Below are 17,458 nucleotides of genomic sequence, written 5' to 3'. Positions count from 1 at the left end.
CAAAATAGAAAATAAATGATCTGATAAACAAATTTGTGCAGGAAGGAAGAGATAGAAATGTGCATACATGAGGTGCATAAACTTTTTTTTGTTGTATTTTTTTATATCAGAAAATTGGACGCATCCTGTAATTAAAAGTGCTGATTACATCAAGCTGTCACCGGATAGCCTCCAAACACGCCAAGGACATGACATTGTTGGTGGCAGCCAGGGTTCACCTCCCAGACATGCCTCCCTGCTCCACAGAGCTGGGGGTTCGACACACGTGTGCGGCTCATGCGGCGCTGTGATTGGCTGAGACGCGGCGCTAGGTCCCGCCCCCTTCCCCATCTCCCCTCCCCTCCACGGCCGTGCGTCACCGCGGCGGATCGGCGGAGCTGCAGAGCGGAGCCGCACTGCACACTTGGACGGGGCGAGGCGGCGGCTGTCCCGGCGTGGCCTCTCATCCATCATCGCTATGGGAATTACCACCGCGCTGTGTCCGAACCGAGCCCTCATCCGTCTGGAAGCGGTCCACCTGCCGGAGACACAGACTATAAAGCGCCGCAGTTGAGGCCGCTCACACAGCTTCTTCTTCTTCTCCTCCGGTTTCTAAACTGAGGAGGAGGAAGGAGGATGATGATGGTGATGATGAGGAGAAACATCTAGAGATGAGAAGTGTTTCCTAAGGAGACAACTTTGCTCGAGAATCATCTGTTTTGTGAACCAGGACGATGCCTGCCATGTGTGTGTCCGCAGTGGTGAGTCCATCCCATTTTCATTCAGCTCCCTGCTTGTTTTTTGATTCTTTATTCTAAGGACTCCTCCAGCAGGTTCTCCATTTAAAGGGCCAGTGCCTGTTTTTTTCCCCCCACTCTTACCTATGACTAAAAAAGTCTCTAAAATATAGCAGAAGGTTGACAATGAAATAAACTAGACAGACGTGGTTTTGTTTTTAGTCTTTTTCTTCTAAATGTTTGACAGCTCAGTAGTGTTTCATTGTGGGTGAACGACACAAAAGAGGCTCCAGTGGAAGGATGGAGAAAGAAAAAAGGGGGCTCAGCAATCTATTGTTTACCAACTGAACAGATGAAAGTGGAGTTTTAACTGTTGACTCTTTGTCACCACACAGATGAAGCACAAGTACACTCATTTTTGGATGACAAAACCAAATTAACAAAGAAAAATGAGCTTTTATAAAATAAATTTCATGTGTTTTTGCATAGAGTCAGATATTTATAATACATGAAAAGGTGTAAGTGTCAGGGATGGGTGGATTTCATGCTTTAAACATGTTCAGGCCTGTGTTATGTTGAATATACTGTCGTGTATAGAGGCTCCAGTCAGGTAAGTCGTTGTCTTTGTCTCCTGATAAACAGGAAGGCTGCAGCTGAGAGTAGGGGATGTTGACTTGTGCAAACAAAGAGTGAAGTCTGTCTGTCATGCAAATGTGTTTTTATTGGCATTGTTATGCAATCAGGAGGCTAAGTTTCATATATTTGGGTATTTAAACAGGAAAATTAGAAGGAAAATCATGAATAATTTGAAAAAAAAACATGTTTTTCAAAGGATGATATGTGTAAAAGTCTAACTTTTAACTTAAAAAGTTTGTTAAAGTCCACATATTCATTTTTAACAAACTATTTTGCACATTTAAAATCAGAATAAGAAATGCTTTAGTACAATTTAGGATGCAAATGTGTAAGAGAGGTTTATAAAGCTGCCCGGGTTCAAAGCATCCTACTACAAGTGATGTTTTGAAGTTTTGGGTAACTTTGGAGGACTAAAGCCTCATTTTTCTCCTCTGCATGGTGGAACTTCTATTCAAGGGTCTGTGTGATGTTAATTCCGTCATTTAATTACGTCCATGAGAGCCGATCTGTGTGCACGGTCCACGTGCAGCTCTTAATTACTGACCAAACCCTGTCAGCTGCTCTCGGTCTGTGTGTGCTTTTGGTCTATTCCTGCACTTCAACTTGAACTTCTGCCATCAAAAACCTGAAGGGTCCCTGCAAAAACAATAACATTCAGGTCAGGTGCTGGTCAGAGTTGTTGCATAAAGCTTTGACTGTTGTCTGTGTTATGTCATATGCTGCAAGTTGGTGCACTTTGCTCAGTGGAAACAGGGAAACAGAGTACAGTCAATGTGTTGCATTAGCCTGGAGAGCTAATGGTCAGTTATGGATGCAAAGACTTCAAGTCCTGGGTCGGGTTTGGGTTTTGTAACTGCAGGACTTCTGAGATTTATAAAGGTGTGTTTGAGTCTTGTTTTTTATCGCAGACATTTAGAAGTTCAGCGAAGGTGTAAATGATACCAGTAATTGTGGCTGAATTCTATTTAGGGGAGAATCACTTTTACTGTTATTAGTAACAACTGAGATTTTTCTACTGTGAGAAGACCAAGACTGTGTTCGAAATCATCCACTCACCCCCTGATCACTATCTAGGGACCACTATACAGTGAACTCTGTAGGGGGCACCTTGGCAAAGTAGCATTTCGGATGCTACTTGAGCTATTAATTTGGTAGCAGCACAGTGCAAACACTTTAAATTCAAAGCTTATTACGTAGCTTAGAAACCGGTAAAGTCAAATTCATCAGTACTCTTGTTGGTCTCGTTCGTGTTCTCCTTCACGCAGTGCATGATGGGACATATCGCTTTGTTAGGGACCATCGGCAAACGCTACTTTTCATAGTGCATTGTGGGATATTTGAGTGTACTATATAGGGTGTAACATTTGTGACTTAACATTCGGACAGCACTACAAAATAACCAAGTGTCACAACCCAAGTCTCTTCAGTTAAAAAGAACAATTGGAAAGAACAGGGCTCATGCACTGACATTACAATGCTTAGTTTTTTCTGTAATATGTTTTAGGATATGTGAAAAAACAGGGATTTTCATCAGATGACTTGAGTGGGTTCATCCAGTTGTCTTGCAGTGGAGTGCATCTACATCAAAAACAAAAAAAATCATTTGGAAACAAAGTGAATGAAAACAGTTTGGAACAGTTCTCGAAAGGTACAACACTGTCAGAGGTACTGGATAAAAGTTTTTGCTTTGGATGGCCTCGGGTCTGGCTTTGTACTCATCATTCGGAGCTTTGTAGTAATTATTTAAATCGTCAAACCGGTTATTTGTGTTTATGGTCAACGACATCCTTTCTGTAGCTAAAATATTTCCATATAACTGACTTTGCATTTCTTTATGCACCAGAAATCTTTGTTTTTAGTGTTTCTCCACTGGTCCTGGCTCATTTGATCACCTCACCTACATGTCAACAAACTCGTTGTCTTGTGAATAAAGTAAAAAACACTTCAATTCTGTTCTACCAGACAGACTATCACCCTGACCTAGTTCTCTTTTTGTATTAGGTAGCGAAAAAGTCCTAGCATTAGGTGTTTGAGTTAACTTCCCTTAACTTCCAGCGATGTGCTGTTTCATTTACACTTATTGTGATGCGAAAATGATTTATTGTCCAGCCCTAACAAACACTACTGTACTATTTTGTATGTTTAATGTTTTGATGCATCCATCATCTTTCATATGCTTCAAATGACCATAGATGCAAACAAGCAGCTACTTTCAGTGTATAATGATGATTTAGCAACAAACCCAAGTAACTCGAATCATTTCACGTATACAGTTTGCTTAATCTGTTTCATTTACCTGCCATTCATTTACACTGGTATAAAACAGCCTGTTGTACTAAATGCTGATCTTAACTGACACTGCAAAAAAAAAAATCTGGCGGCAAGGATGCCAAAAATTAAACATTAAAAAAAAACTGTGGGATACGGTAACGTTTGAAAACTGAAAAACTGTAAAATTTATGACAAACGTCTATAAAATAATACTGTTGATTATTGCTTTTAAAAGCTTAATGACACTTTTAGAAAAATATAGATCTTGGATTTGCACGTTATTTACAGTTTTGGACTATTTTTTTTGTATTTTATTTTATTTTATTTTTACAGTTAACTTAATAGTTAATAGTTTTTGTCTTTGATTTTACTAGATATTATTTGCAATTTAAAAAATGGTAAAACATGCAAAATGACAGATTTTAAAAAATAACATTCAGTTCTTCAAACGTTTAATAGACATAATCTTTCTTTCAAATAACAACAAATATCTGTAAAATAATTATGTTTTTGCAGATTTAAATAAATAGTGTAACTTTACTGTCAAATACTGTACAAGAATTAAGTTTTGTGGTTTTACTAGTTATTATCTGTCATTTAACCAAACTGGAAAAAAATTGTCTAATGGTAGTAAATTGCTCAAAAAAGTAACATTTATTTAATAGAATACATTTTAACATTCAAGAAATCCTCATTTTGTTTTTACTGTATAGGTGTAAAGGTTGTTATAATGCTTGCCACGTGTCTTAAATGAACAAGACATACAATATTTATAACTCTGTAGAACAAAGACAACCCAAACATTTGGTTTTCACAGAGGATGAGCTCAGTTCCTCACATGGCGCTCGCGGCTTCGGTCATTAGCAGCAAACTCGAAAACATCAACACAAATAATCATCGCTGGCTATTGTCGGTGATAAATTCGGCGCGACTGAGTCCAAACAGAGTCTCTTTCTCTGGGCTGAAGCGAGCTGCGACTGTGGTGCAGGATGACACGAGGACACGAAGCAACAGGTGTTGGCTGGACGAGTGTGTGTGTGTGTGTGTGTGTGTGTGTGTGTGTGTGTGTTTAGTGGAAGTGTGCGTAGGAGTGCACGTGTGCGTTTATGTCGAGCGTTTGTCTGCCAATGTGTGCACGTCTGCGCATGTATGCCTATGTGCGAGTAGTGTGCCCGTCTTTAATTGGACAGTAATTACAGCTTAATGTCTGCTGCCACAGACATCCCACCCATGTATGCGCACAACTCATTATGTAACACGCGTGTTCCAATGCACACACACAAACCTAAACAGTGGCCTGATTGTTTCTGTCATGACTCACCATGTACAGTTAATAAAGTCATTCCTGAAAACCGGCGCCATTTCTACAAGAACTACAACATCGAGGCACCTGAAACTCCATCAGCCATATCTGCTGTAGTAAAGTTTGTACACATTAATCACGAGCTGTGTCACAGTATGAGACTGAGTTCGGTTTGTTTAGCGCTACTACGATTTCTTTAAGGTCACAAGTCTCACAGATAAACAGGCTGACAGGCTGGACGTAGTGTTGGCACGCAGCCCATCTGTCCACGTGCATGTTGCGAGCTTATTTTAGGATGTCAGGAAATGTAAAGACGCTTAAAGGTGTTTGTGTCTGTTGTCCATATTAAGTTTCAGGTGGGTGGGATCATTTGCCCTTTGTGTACCAGTCAAGGGCCTCTCTGATGCTTTGTAACTGGTAAATGGTCTGCACTTATATCGCGTTTTTCTACCTTAGTGGTACTTAAAAGATATTTACAATGTGTTTCTCATTCACCCATTCACACACACATTTGTACACCAATGGCGACAGAGCTGCCATGCAAGGCTTTTGCCTGCCATTGGGAGCAACTTTGGGTTCACTGTCTTGCCCAAGGACACTTTGACTGTGGTGGGGCAGGGAAATTGTGGTCCAGCCTTAAAGTTTAACCCTATTTAGGACTTTGGGGGTCTTTTGGACCCCAGGCCAATTGGTTTAGGTGACAGGTATTGTTTGTTTTATATTTTTGAAGATTTCTTTTTTAGTATAAAAAGAAGGACATTTGTCATTCATTTGGAACCAGAAATAGGTCAACTTGTCAGAAAATGTATTTAACATAGTATAAAAGTCTATGATGAATACCAGCAAATATTTTGCACATATTCTTTCTTGGGGTTCAATGGACCCCGAAACACCTTCTAGGTATGAAAGTCCTGAATAGGGTTCGGCATGGAATGAAAGTCCTGTGTATTGTATTTAAACATTAAATAGATTTTTATTCACAACATCTAAAGGCACTTCACGTTGTAAGTTAAAAACTTTACAATATTATATTACAGAGACAAACTCAACAAATCTTGAAATTTCCTTTTTGAGCAGCTGTTTGACAACAAAGGAGCACACCTGAATCAAATGATCAGCTCATCATCAAGCCCTGCAGAAGCCTGATAACGATCCTGATCATTTGAATCAGGTGTGTTGGAAGAGGGAAACATCTAAAACATGCAGGATTGTGGCCCTTGAGGACCAGAATTGGACACCCCTGATGTACAGGGTAGTTACACAGTACTTCCTGTTTCATGGCGAAGGATCAAAAATCAGAGGGCCGCCGTGGCCACGCCCTTTGACTTTTGCAGATGATTTTGATAAAATTGTACCTTCAAGGCGTATTCTACATGCTACCCACATTTCAGCGCTCTGTGACTTACCCCCTAGGAGGAGTTAGCTCAGGTCAGACAAATGAACAATCCAAAATGGCGGACTTCCTGTTGGGTTTAGGGTATGGTTGTCACTGACTTTTTTGTTCGTCCTGACCTCCTCCATATACCTACCAAGTTGCGTAGCTCTAGGTCAAACGTGCTTCCAATAAGACTCCATTGAAATTTTCAAGGTGTACTGTGGAGCCATTTTGGCATTGACATGTCCAACTCCCTTAAAATATCAAAATTTTCGCCAGTCCTGATGTGTGTGGCGATTTGGGTGCATTTTCGTGCATGCTTAGGCCCTCAACATCGCATTTCAAAAGCCGGTACAAAAATGATGACAAGGGTTACAACAGAGTCCTATGCACTGTAGTGCTTGGACCCTAAATATATGCACTAAATATATAACAATGAATACTCATGAGTTTGCAGCAAGTTGCACAACAACATTCACTCGTAAAGGATTTCCAGCATCCTCTTTAGAAAAGACAAATACAACAACTTTGAACAAATAAACAGCTCTCCCACTGCTGGAGGAAGGGTTTTTACAGGAAATGTGGTTTAATTTTATAGCAAAACAGCAGCAGCAGGACCCAAACAGCAGCCTATGAAGGAAAGACAAACCCATCCTAAAGGGTTATTCCAGTGATTTACTATTGTGCTGCTGTGGTGTTTCTGGGCTTGAAAGAGGAAGATTAGATTAAAGAGTGGCCAAAATAGAAGCAGCAGAAGCTAAGATAGTCCAAGCTCCTAATACATTTCCCATAATGCAATGTGATAGAATCTTCCAGTGGAGTCTCGCTGCCTGGCAAACGCTCCCATCTTTCAAAGTCCACACCCTCAGTTCATGATCACTATATGTCAGCTGAAACCAGTGCAGCTTCTTCCTCTGAATACAAATATTTTTCCACGAATATTAGATTTTTGGGGGCATTGTTCTAATTTAATGAATATAAATTTGGACATATGTGGTTAAAAAGTATGTCCAAGATCGTGTAAGTCCCCGTCATAAACAAACAGGAGACATGATGGATGTTTTGCACAGTCACACGGCCGTGATATGACATCAGCAATGCACTGATGTTGAAAAATGTGATGCATATGAAAAAACCCCCTCTATAAATACTCCCTAGTTCCCTGCTGCGTAACATACCGTCTCCATTCCTCTAACAGATTCTATCTTATTTTACAAACACACACATGCAGTGAGCGTGCAGCTCTGTGCCACAGAAAACAACCACCATGTGATTGGTTTTGCTTCCAGCCGTGGCAGCTCATCACATGCCAGAAATGTTCAGACGACTGACTGCTTCATGACAAGAACAGGGAAGTGAAAAGAGGTGGTTCAGGTTCAGTCATCTGTCACCTACCAGAGATCCGACCTATCGGCTCTGCTTCTGCTCGGATGCCTGCGAGCAGACTGCGAGGCTGGGCGTGTCGCTGGGAGGCCTACACAGTAGCTGCCGGTGGAGGTAGAATTACAGGGTGCTCTGCTCTGGGAGTCACCAAGTCGGGGGGTTGAGAGGTGTTTTTTTCATTGAGCGTACTCTGTGTGTGTGTGTGTGTTTGTGTGTGTGTGTGTGTGTGTGTGGGGTGGGTGTGTTTAACAGGAACCTGCTCTGCAGTGGTGGTGCAGTGGTGCCACACTGTTGCTTATATGATGTAAACAAGAGCTGCCTCAACGCCGACTCCACCCTCAGATCTCTGCCTTCGCCCTCTGCTTTGTCCTCTGCTCACAGAGGAATCAGCTGAAGGTTCAGCAGTCTGGCAGTCATAATGTAGCAAAATAACAAAATAACTAGAATCTAATAACTGCACATATACAGTACATTTAAACACGTGTGTTTAAATGATACTAGATCAGAAGCTGATAGATTATTAGATTTTAAATCACCTTGAGATGAGGTAACGTGTACGTGTATGCTTAAAAATCTATATAAATTCAACATTATATTCATTAAATATCAGTTTAATTACAATCAGCAATGGATTTTGGCTCATGGGAAGTATCCATATTTGTTCTATATTATTTGCCAATTTGATTGACAGTCAAGTGAAAAAAATAGGTCACATGAATGCTGTTAACTTTAGCAACATATTTGAACAGCACATCCTCATTTTTGAAACAGTCCTTACAGATATATACAATAAAGACGGTATTCAAAGAAATGACAAATAAATCTGACATTTTGATGTCATTTTTTATAATTTAATTAAATGAACAGACAGATTAGTCCCATTTATCATCCCTTGAAATCCATAAAATCAATGCTTGACATGAACCTCCTCAGGGAAAGGCACATGAAACCTGTTTTATTTAAACCTCAGATATCCAGGGTCTGGTGTTCTCTTGCCAATTAAAAGGTTTCGTATCACGAAGCCCAACCCAGTCTTCACAAAATTCTGCTCTCTCCTAAGTGTATTTGAGAGCGCAGTTTAGTTTTGTAGGGACATAATTTTGAGGAGACAGGGTTGTAATGCCAGGATCTGAAGAGCTCCCGTGGGTCTTGTGGCAAAGGTGGTGCAGATTTCAAAACTCTGCCAATTTGTCTCAAAACTGGCCACCTCAGCAATTTCAGTCAAAGAGCAGATGCTGAAGTCCCCGGGAACACCCCAAGTTTGTTCACAGAAGCTGTTGGTGTAGGAGCTTGCACTGATTCCACCTGCATGGGAGGCATGCCCAGACAGAACCTTTACTATTGAGAAAGAACATGAGGGCAGTTGGCCAGTGAACATACAGGCAAAGAGAGGACTGTTTGGATTAATGAGCTTGCTGTGTTTGTTGAGAAGAACCTCATAGCAACTGTGAAGTATTCTGATGGAAGTGGGCAGCTTGCGGTCAATGATTCAACTATAAGTTCTGCATCATAATAAAGACAAGTTGAAGGTACTGCAAGAACTCCTGCTCAGAAGTGGGCCTCGTAGATGTAGAGGGTTATGGAAAGACCAAGTCAAAGCTGAGATTGGAATCCTATTGAAATCTTGCGAGCGGATTTGAAAATGGAAAGTTTATGCAAGACAACCCTTAAACTTTTTGCAGCTAAAGGAATGCGTAGAAGAATGTCAGAGATGGTCCACAATAAACACCTACAAGAAGTTATTTCTGCTGAAGACGGCAGCGCTAGCTTTGAGGAACTTACTTTTTCCACAAAGGAAAATTACATCTGCTGATTTTTTTGTTGAATAAATGGTTGAGAAAGCTATTTTTTTCCAATGGTGTTCTAGTGTATCGCCTTTATTTGTAGATACTGTATGAATGAGGCCCACATATGTCAAAAAAGCCAACAGTTTCCACGAGTTGTGCTTAATTTTACTGTCTTTTATTAAGCATGACTCGTAGTTATGAAAACTCCAATATGACACAAAACGCGGGATGAATTTTGGGTATTACATTTCATACAATGGATTGTTTCTTCGGGGTACTTACCGATGTCCGTCCTACACCACACTTCCAGTGTTATGTTTCTGTTTCTCTAAACTTGAAGCCTCTGACGCCTAAGGTGAGCCCGATGGAATCGCTGTGACACCAACAGGGTCAGTTTCTACAACGAGCCACAGAGAACATTATACAAACATCTAATTATGACGAGTAACCTGATCTTCATTTGTAGAGTGAAGTGGGGAAAGTAAAGTTTTGGTTGTGCATTCTAAAAAAAATAAATACAGTTTGGGGAAGCTTCAGAGGGTTTCCATCCTTGTTGCTGCACCAGTTCGTACTAGTTGTGGGTGCGTGGACCAACAGCAAAGCGAGCAGCGACAGGGACCGCAGTGCACACGGAGCTGGAAGTGAACAGGAATAATGATGGCTAAGTTTTTGTCCGATCAGCATGTGTGTGCTCTTTGATTGGCTGTGCAGCAGGCAGATGAAGTAGTTTACGGGCAGTGCGGGAAGACAGGGGAGACTTGGCGTAATAACAGAAGAGCTGGAATCATGCATCACTGATCTGCAGAGGTGTCTGTGTAGAAGCTCCAGACGGTGTTGGTCCGCCGTGTGTGTGTGTGTGTTAGTACTGACAAAGTGCCAGCACTGCACTTTGTTTCCTCTTCTGCTTTTTGTGTCTTTGTTGGCAGTGCATTTTCTTAATGGCAAACAGGAAATGTAACTCTGTTGGTCTGCATCTCAATGCAGGAAGGGGGTGGGGTGGGGTGGAAGAGATGCTTAAAGAGAATGTTGACCACAGAAAGACACACAAAGAAGCGAATGTGAGCCTGTATTGCTGCGAATCTTCTCTAACATGCTGAATAGCAGCCGTCGCAGTAATTATCTTCATTGGCTTAAAACCGAAGCTGCAGACAGAGTCGGGTCATGTGAAGTCAGTCTGCTTCCTCTAACAGCTTTATCACAAGCCAGCGAGGGACTCACAGAATGATGTTAACTCAGTGACCAAGACTCACCAGTAAATCACATAAATCAGACCTGCGTATAAAGTCATCGTGTCAAATGACGGTGAATAGCTGTGACTTCAGGTACTGACAGGATGGATTAATAATAAAACATAGGTCATGTAGAGTGGGTTTCATGCTAACTATAGCTAACATTAGCTCATAAACTTCGTCAGTTTATGTTAAATGTATGTCAAACTGGTGATCAGGAAACTGCAAATCAGCTTCTGTCTTTAGTTTGACCAGAAGTCAGTGATGAATGTTATCTGTTGTCATGAATCAAACCAGTTCACATGAAAAAAAACTAAAAAAACTAAAAAGTGTACTTTAGGCTGTCACATATAGGGGAATATATATCATTTCTCAGTTAAAATAGGTGGTTTAATATTATTTATTTAAATTTGCCCTTTCAATCTGTGTGGACAACTTTGGTGGATGCAAAAAAAAAAAAATCTGCAAAAAAAAAAAAAAGCAACCTTGGTATACTTGCAGCAAGGGTCCAAGAAAAACTAGTATAATGTTCAAAAACTATTGAAAAAAAAACTGTGAAAATAATGAAAAATATCTCTAAAATACTCATATTTTTAGCTGATTTAAATACAGTCTAGCTGTGTAATGTTAGTTTTATTATTATTAATATTATTTTTAGTCGTACTATTTCATTTTTGTTTTCCTGAGATTTTTTTAGATATTTACTTTTTTCAATCTTTGCCATACATAATTTTTCAGTCAAATAATGGCAGAAAATCTGTAAAATGATGATAATGGTTGCTGATTTAAATACCGTAAAGACAAAGAAAAAAATACAATTGTCGGGTCAAATACTGTAAAAGAACAAATTATTATTAGTATAAAAATACAGATTTTAGATGTAGACATTAAATTTTAGCCTGTTTTTTAGGTTAACATGTAAATTTACATTTATTTTATTCTGTGATTTTTACTTGTTGTGATCTATGATTTAACAAAACAGAAAATGTATGAAATAAAAAACAAAACATCAATTTTTAACAGTGTCGTTAGCGTCACTTGCGACCATCACAGTCACTGTTGGCCACAGCACTCCTTCTGTTACTGTGTAGTTACTGTATTATTATTATTATTATTATTATTATTATTAATAATAACATTGGGAATTCAAATATCTTTTACAATTACAGTCTTGCCCGATGTCACTTGGCGTACCATCATTCAGTTTGGGTAAGTCTCTGTTTCAGGTGGGACGACCCTGCGACGGTTCTTCTGTTGACACAAACATCTTTCAGGCTCCGGAATGATCCATCACAGTGTTTACCCGATTTGGAGATGCCTGGTACTTTTTTAATGAGCCTGCTGCTCCCTGACAAAACAACATCAACACCATGGGTACCGGCATGAAAAAGCTACATCAGAAAGCTCTCGTTTTAATACCGGCATCGAGCGATACACCTCAATTATGATAATGTCCGTGGCGTGCTGTTTCAATAATAAAATTCCTCAAACAAGCAGAAGGAGCCACGGGGGGAACCAAACCATTGTGTCCCGTAACAAGCAGAATGTTCCCATTTACTGCTGCGCGCGCTTCCTACCAGCGTTCTTCACTTTGAACGTGGATGTGAATGAACGCATTGATATTACTGACGCAACAGGGCCGCATGTCGAGTACACGCTCTGATGTTTATGGAGGAGGTTCTGGGACTGAAAACAAAGAAGCGAATGGGTGGTACGGTGAAAGGGCAACGGAGAAGAATGGGCAGCTTTATCCTTATTAACCGGAATGATAAAATTAGTCTTTCTTTGACTACTAAACTACATCAAAACATCCTCTGTATGTCTGTTCCTGGGCCCCAGACTGCTTTATTTGATGCACTGCTGCTACATTTGCCACAACTCTGAACGGATGCTTCTGGTTCACTTGAAGATTAGGATCTTAGCTCACGGTTGACAAACATTCACATGCGTCATCAGCTAAATTCTCCCCTCAGTGCATCACTTCAAACCCACCAGCCCTGTTTTTTCTGCACACACACATACGGGGCCGCTAATCTCCGCTTGCATTTTGTTTGAGTGCACACACTCTGCAGGGGAGAACACACTCAAACACACATTTTTGCACGCACATCCTCAGTACTGCCTCCATCTCTGGCGGTGTTTATCTCTGTCTCTTACTGTGTGTCGCTGGAAGTGTTCATATTTCGTTTTTCACCCTGTTGTGACACTATAGTGACTGATGCTGCACCAAGTTGCAGGTTTTTTTTTTTTTTAAATTCTCCAGGCTGTGTAACACTTGTGCCAGCCACCAGACTACATAGTAGTTTGGTTTTGTGACTTTGCGTTAGATAATCACAGTGTCAAACTTGTACTGTGGAAGACTATAAGTTGGATCTACATGTGCATGTACAAAAGAGAAGAGCTGTTAGGGGGGATTTATGCTCTGTCCATTACTGAATAGACCTACCAGGCACTGACTTGGTTCATGGCCCCTGACTAACACAGATAGATGGAACATGACCACAAAGAGTTGTGAAACAACAACAAAGAGTCACGGAACTACTACAAAGAGACACACAAACACTTCAATTAGAAGTGATGACCACAAGTCTGCTTCAGTTTGGGTGTCTTGCTCCTACAGCAGGAAGCCGGTGTCTCATAATGGATACCCCTTCTAAATAAGGGCTGTCGCATGCTATGACCATTCTTTTTAACTTACTGAAAGGGGTTGTCTAACTATTACATGCAGTGATTTGAGACCTACACCACCCTCTAGTTCTTCATTTGTTACTCAGCTATTCTAATCTTTTATGCACACAAACCAGGGAAGTTCATGATTAATTGTTAATCAATGAATTGCTCCTAATAATTTAGCTGATCAAAGTTATATTAACTGATGAGATAGAAGACGAAGGACATGCATGTCAGGAAATGTATTGTGCATTAGTTGTAGTACCTGGTTGCACCACCAGGAGGAACCTCTTACTGTTTAACACTGTAGTGAACAGAGGTTGCTTAGACTACCAGCAGTTCTGTGTTGGCAAACAGAGAGCAACATGGACGTTTAACTAGTAAGGTGCCACCATGAGAAAGTCTCCTGTGACACTTAATGCCCACCAGCTAGAGCTCTTGTGCTGTAGGTGAACAGAAGTGTGGACTGGTGGTTGATTGTCTACATAAAACAGCTTATGTTATGTGACTGTGTTCAAAACAGTTTCATCAGGACGCAGAATGACGTCCACTGACTTCATTTTGCATAATCGATTGCTGGCTGAAAAGACTGCCGATTATCAGTTAAACAAATAATCAAAAATTGCATCCCCAAACCAACACAACACTGGAGAGGCTGTCTGAAAAAATCAGTCCTTAAATGAGATCATTTGTCTCCTTCACTCTGATGAAGGCCATCTCTTCACTCTCCCTTCAAGTGTAGCAGCACAGAACAATTATAAGCACTTTGATTTCCAACAGCACGTCTTGAAAACTAGTTGAATGGCTGTGAGCTAAACTTGGAAGGTGAAAGAAAGTTAACCTTGAATCACTCCGAATCACTCTACATTTTCAGTTTTTCCTTCCCATTTGCTAGAGAGAGCGTTAATGTGTGGGAGATGCACTGTAGCACGAAAGGTCAGACAAATTCTAACAGGTTCACTGATATGCAATAAAACACCATCCCCCTGTTGCTACTCCAAATTGAGCACAGGGACACGGTTTTATTGCTGAGTATCATGGAACATGTAAAAGGTGTCAAACTAAATGAGAAATAGCAAATAAATACTAATTATTATGGGACATCCCAGATGGCATTTCAGGCATCTTTCACCCTGGCACAGGAGAAGTCTCTGCCAAAGCTCGTTTTCATTCCCGTCACCACATCTCTGGACTATTATCCTGGAAACAAACCCACAGACTAAGATTTACTTACTATATATATAAGAAAAAATACAATAAGAGCAAATGAATATGATACTTTGAGTAGAATTACAGCATTTCTTCATCACTTTTCTCAAAAATAATAAATGAAAATAAAACAAAATGATGATTTTTCTTATTAATAGACGTCCTTATTATTGGTTTTCAGTCCAAAGAATATCAAAGTGCTCTGATTTTCACTATAAAAAAAAGCACATTTTTATTTTAAACCAACATATTTCTTTCATCTTTGCTAACCACCCGCTATGTTTGAAGAACGCCTCATTCTGGGATTTTCTTACTTTTAACGTCTAAAAACCAGAATAACAAAATACTATGAATATGCTGTAACAATACAATGAAGTATCCAAAAGGCACTATATGTCAGTTCTTGTTCAAATGAACAAAGGCTGTCAACAGATTGCAAGGAAATAACAGCTTTGATGTTATGCCAAAGACGGTGGGTATTGTGTTGCAGAGATATCTACTGTAGTTATGAAATGAAATGAAATGAAAAATACTTTATTTATCCCAGAAGGGAAATTCAATTAGCATACTAACCAGCTAATCTGTCCCGCTGTAATACCATTTTCTACCTGAAGAGGCGATAGTGGGTCACTGTAGCATTCGATCCGTGGTTCTGACTGGTTCTTTGTAATTTAGCTTTTAGTCAAGCTGAAATAAGGTGATGTCGCTGATCCTGTGAGGACAATTTAAAGGGGACATTTCGCGCCACAGCTGGCAACACAAACTGTATCAATACATTTCGATGTGTGGTTTTCTGTGGCTATTTTCTTGATACTGTGGTCTTTCTAAAACTCAGCAAAACAAGCTATAACATACATAAAAAAGTTGAAAAAAGATTTGATAAGAGGAGGGAGCAGAGTGATTTGGGGAAAAACTGTACATTTCCTTGCACCGACTCCATGCCGTTTCCGATTTTGGGACTTTGGAATGGCTAACATGACAAAGCATATTCTAAGAAGGAACCAAGCGCACATGCCAACATCTGTTCAAAGTTTTATTTGATTTTTGAATGTTAATCTTTCATATTGCATCTTTCAATACATACTTTATCTCTGTATTCACAACCACCAAGTGGTTGTGGCTGGTTCACTATTGATAATGTTACAGCAGTGACTCAGCATTTGTCGGTTGTTGTGGTAATTCTGTTGGCCTCATCATATACGCTCCAGTTCTCATAACTACAGTAAAACACACATTTGAATCTGTTAGAGGCATCAACTAAAACATCCCCAGATCTCTTTAAAGTCAGTAACTGTAGCCATACAAAGCTGAGCGCCCCCCCAGTTTGTTCTTTATTACCAACAAATGAGCACGTTGACAGATGTTATGACCACATAATAATCTTATGCTTGATAAAGACTGTAAACTAGTTGTGTTAAAGTAGGAAATTGTAAAGTACTGTGACTCCTTTAGCATTGCCTGGTATTACTGCGCTGTGTGTGTAAACCTAGACATGTGTGGGTGATTCCCCTGAAGCCAGTGAGCTGTCAGCTTCCCAGCAGAGGTGAGAGGGGAGCCAGAGGAAGCAAAACACACAAAGGAGGCTTATAGTGCATCTTTGAAACTGTCTATAAAATGATAGCCCACCGTCTGACTCTCAACGTAAGAGGGATGGGATGAGTCAGGGGAGTGAGTAAGTAAAGTGATACTGGTTTTAATGGGAGCCTTCTCACCGAAGCAGCGTCATACATCAGGATGACAAATGACAACATGAGGTGTAACAGGACACACGGTACACTCATGTCTTCTTGAATGTTCAGGAAGGTTTCAGGCCAAATTAAGCAGTGACAAATCTGAAAGTGGTGTCGGATTTGCCTGAATGCGTAAGAGCTACTCACTTAAAATTGATGATTTCATGCTTCGTGGGCCTTAATTCGTGATCTTATAAATCCTTAATTAAAAATGAATATCTTTAAAAACTTTTGGTGTTTGTCCTAATGGCTGCTGTCTCCTCTCCTCTCAGCTCTTATGTACAGTGGTGGCTGACATCTCAGCCCGGGTTTTGACCACCACCAGCCCAGACGATCAGCCCGTCCTCTCTCCCCGCCACTATCAGCACACCGACCGAGACTCGGGCACCCAGCTGGTCTGCGACAAGTGTCCGGCGGGAACCTACGTCTCCGTCCACTGCTCTCCGACGGCCGTGAGGGAGTGCAGCCCCTGTCCCGAGGGCACCTTCACACGGCGGGAGAACGGCGTCGAGCAGTGCCATCGCTGCCGGGCTCCGTGTCCCGCCGGGTTCGTCGAGAAAGCGCCCTGCACGGCCACGCAGGACCGGGTCTGCACGTGTCCCCCCAACAGCTTCCTGTCGGGGGACGATGGCGCTGAGTGTAAACCCCACTCGCTGTGCCCTCCGGGGACCAGGGTGAAAAAGCGCGGCAGCGAAACGGAGGACGTGCTCTGCAAGCCGTGCACCAAGGGGACCTTTTCAGACGTGGTGTCGAGTGCACTGAGGTGCCGAAATCACACGGACTGCCAAGCTCAGGGGATGGTGCTGCTCGCGGCGGGGACTAGAGAGACAGATAATGTCTGTGGACCACCTTCTACAGCACCCTCGCCTGCCTCCACAACCCCTTCACCGACTGTGCCCGTAGAGAAACCCTGGCATGGTGCAACCACTCCAGCATCACTGACTGGACACGCACATAAAGGTGAGACTAGGGGGTCCATGTTATTTTCTATATAGTTGTGTATGCTATGTTTTATTTTATTTCAATGTCTTATTGCTTATAAAATAGCTTTACTTTGCTTCTATTACACTTTTGCAGTATGTTTCTGTCACACCAGGTAAAAAAAAAAAACAGATCAGTATCATGTTATAACAGTTTGTTATTGGAAGA

The 17,458-nt window shown here is 41.0% G+C and overlaps 1 protein-coding gene across 1 annotated transcript in view; it reads left to right on the top strand.

Annotated features, from left to right (window-relative positions):
- Window positions 1-397: 397 nt before the first annotated feature.
- Window positions 398-17,458, top strand: part of tnfrsf21 (tumor necrosis factor receptor superfamily, member 21) — a 59,233-nt gene continuing 42,172 nt past the window's right edge. The window contains exons 1-2 of the mRNA XM_008294998.1: window positions 398-740; window positions 16,582-17,269. Coding sequence (XP_008293220.1) covers window positions 714-740; window positions 16,582-17,269 — 715 coding nt within the window. The 5' untranslated portion in view covers window positions 398-713. The remainder of the gene's footprint in view (window positions 741-16,581; window positions 17,270-17,458) is intronic.

This window comes from Stegastes partitus, unplaced genomic scaffold (assembly GCF_000690725.1).
Source record: "Stegastes partitus isolate 25-593 unplaced genomic scaffold, Stegastes_partitus-1.0.2 Scaffold1014, whole genome shotgun sequence".
Lineage (NCBI taxonomy): Eukaryota > Metazoa > Chordata > Actinopteri > Pomacentridae > Stegastes > Stegastes partitus.
The sequence above is the reverse complement of the archived record's forward strand: the minus strand, read 5'-3'. Positions and strand labels throughout refer to the sequence as shown.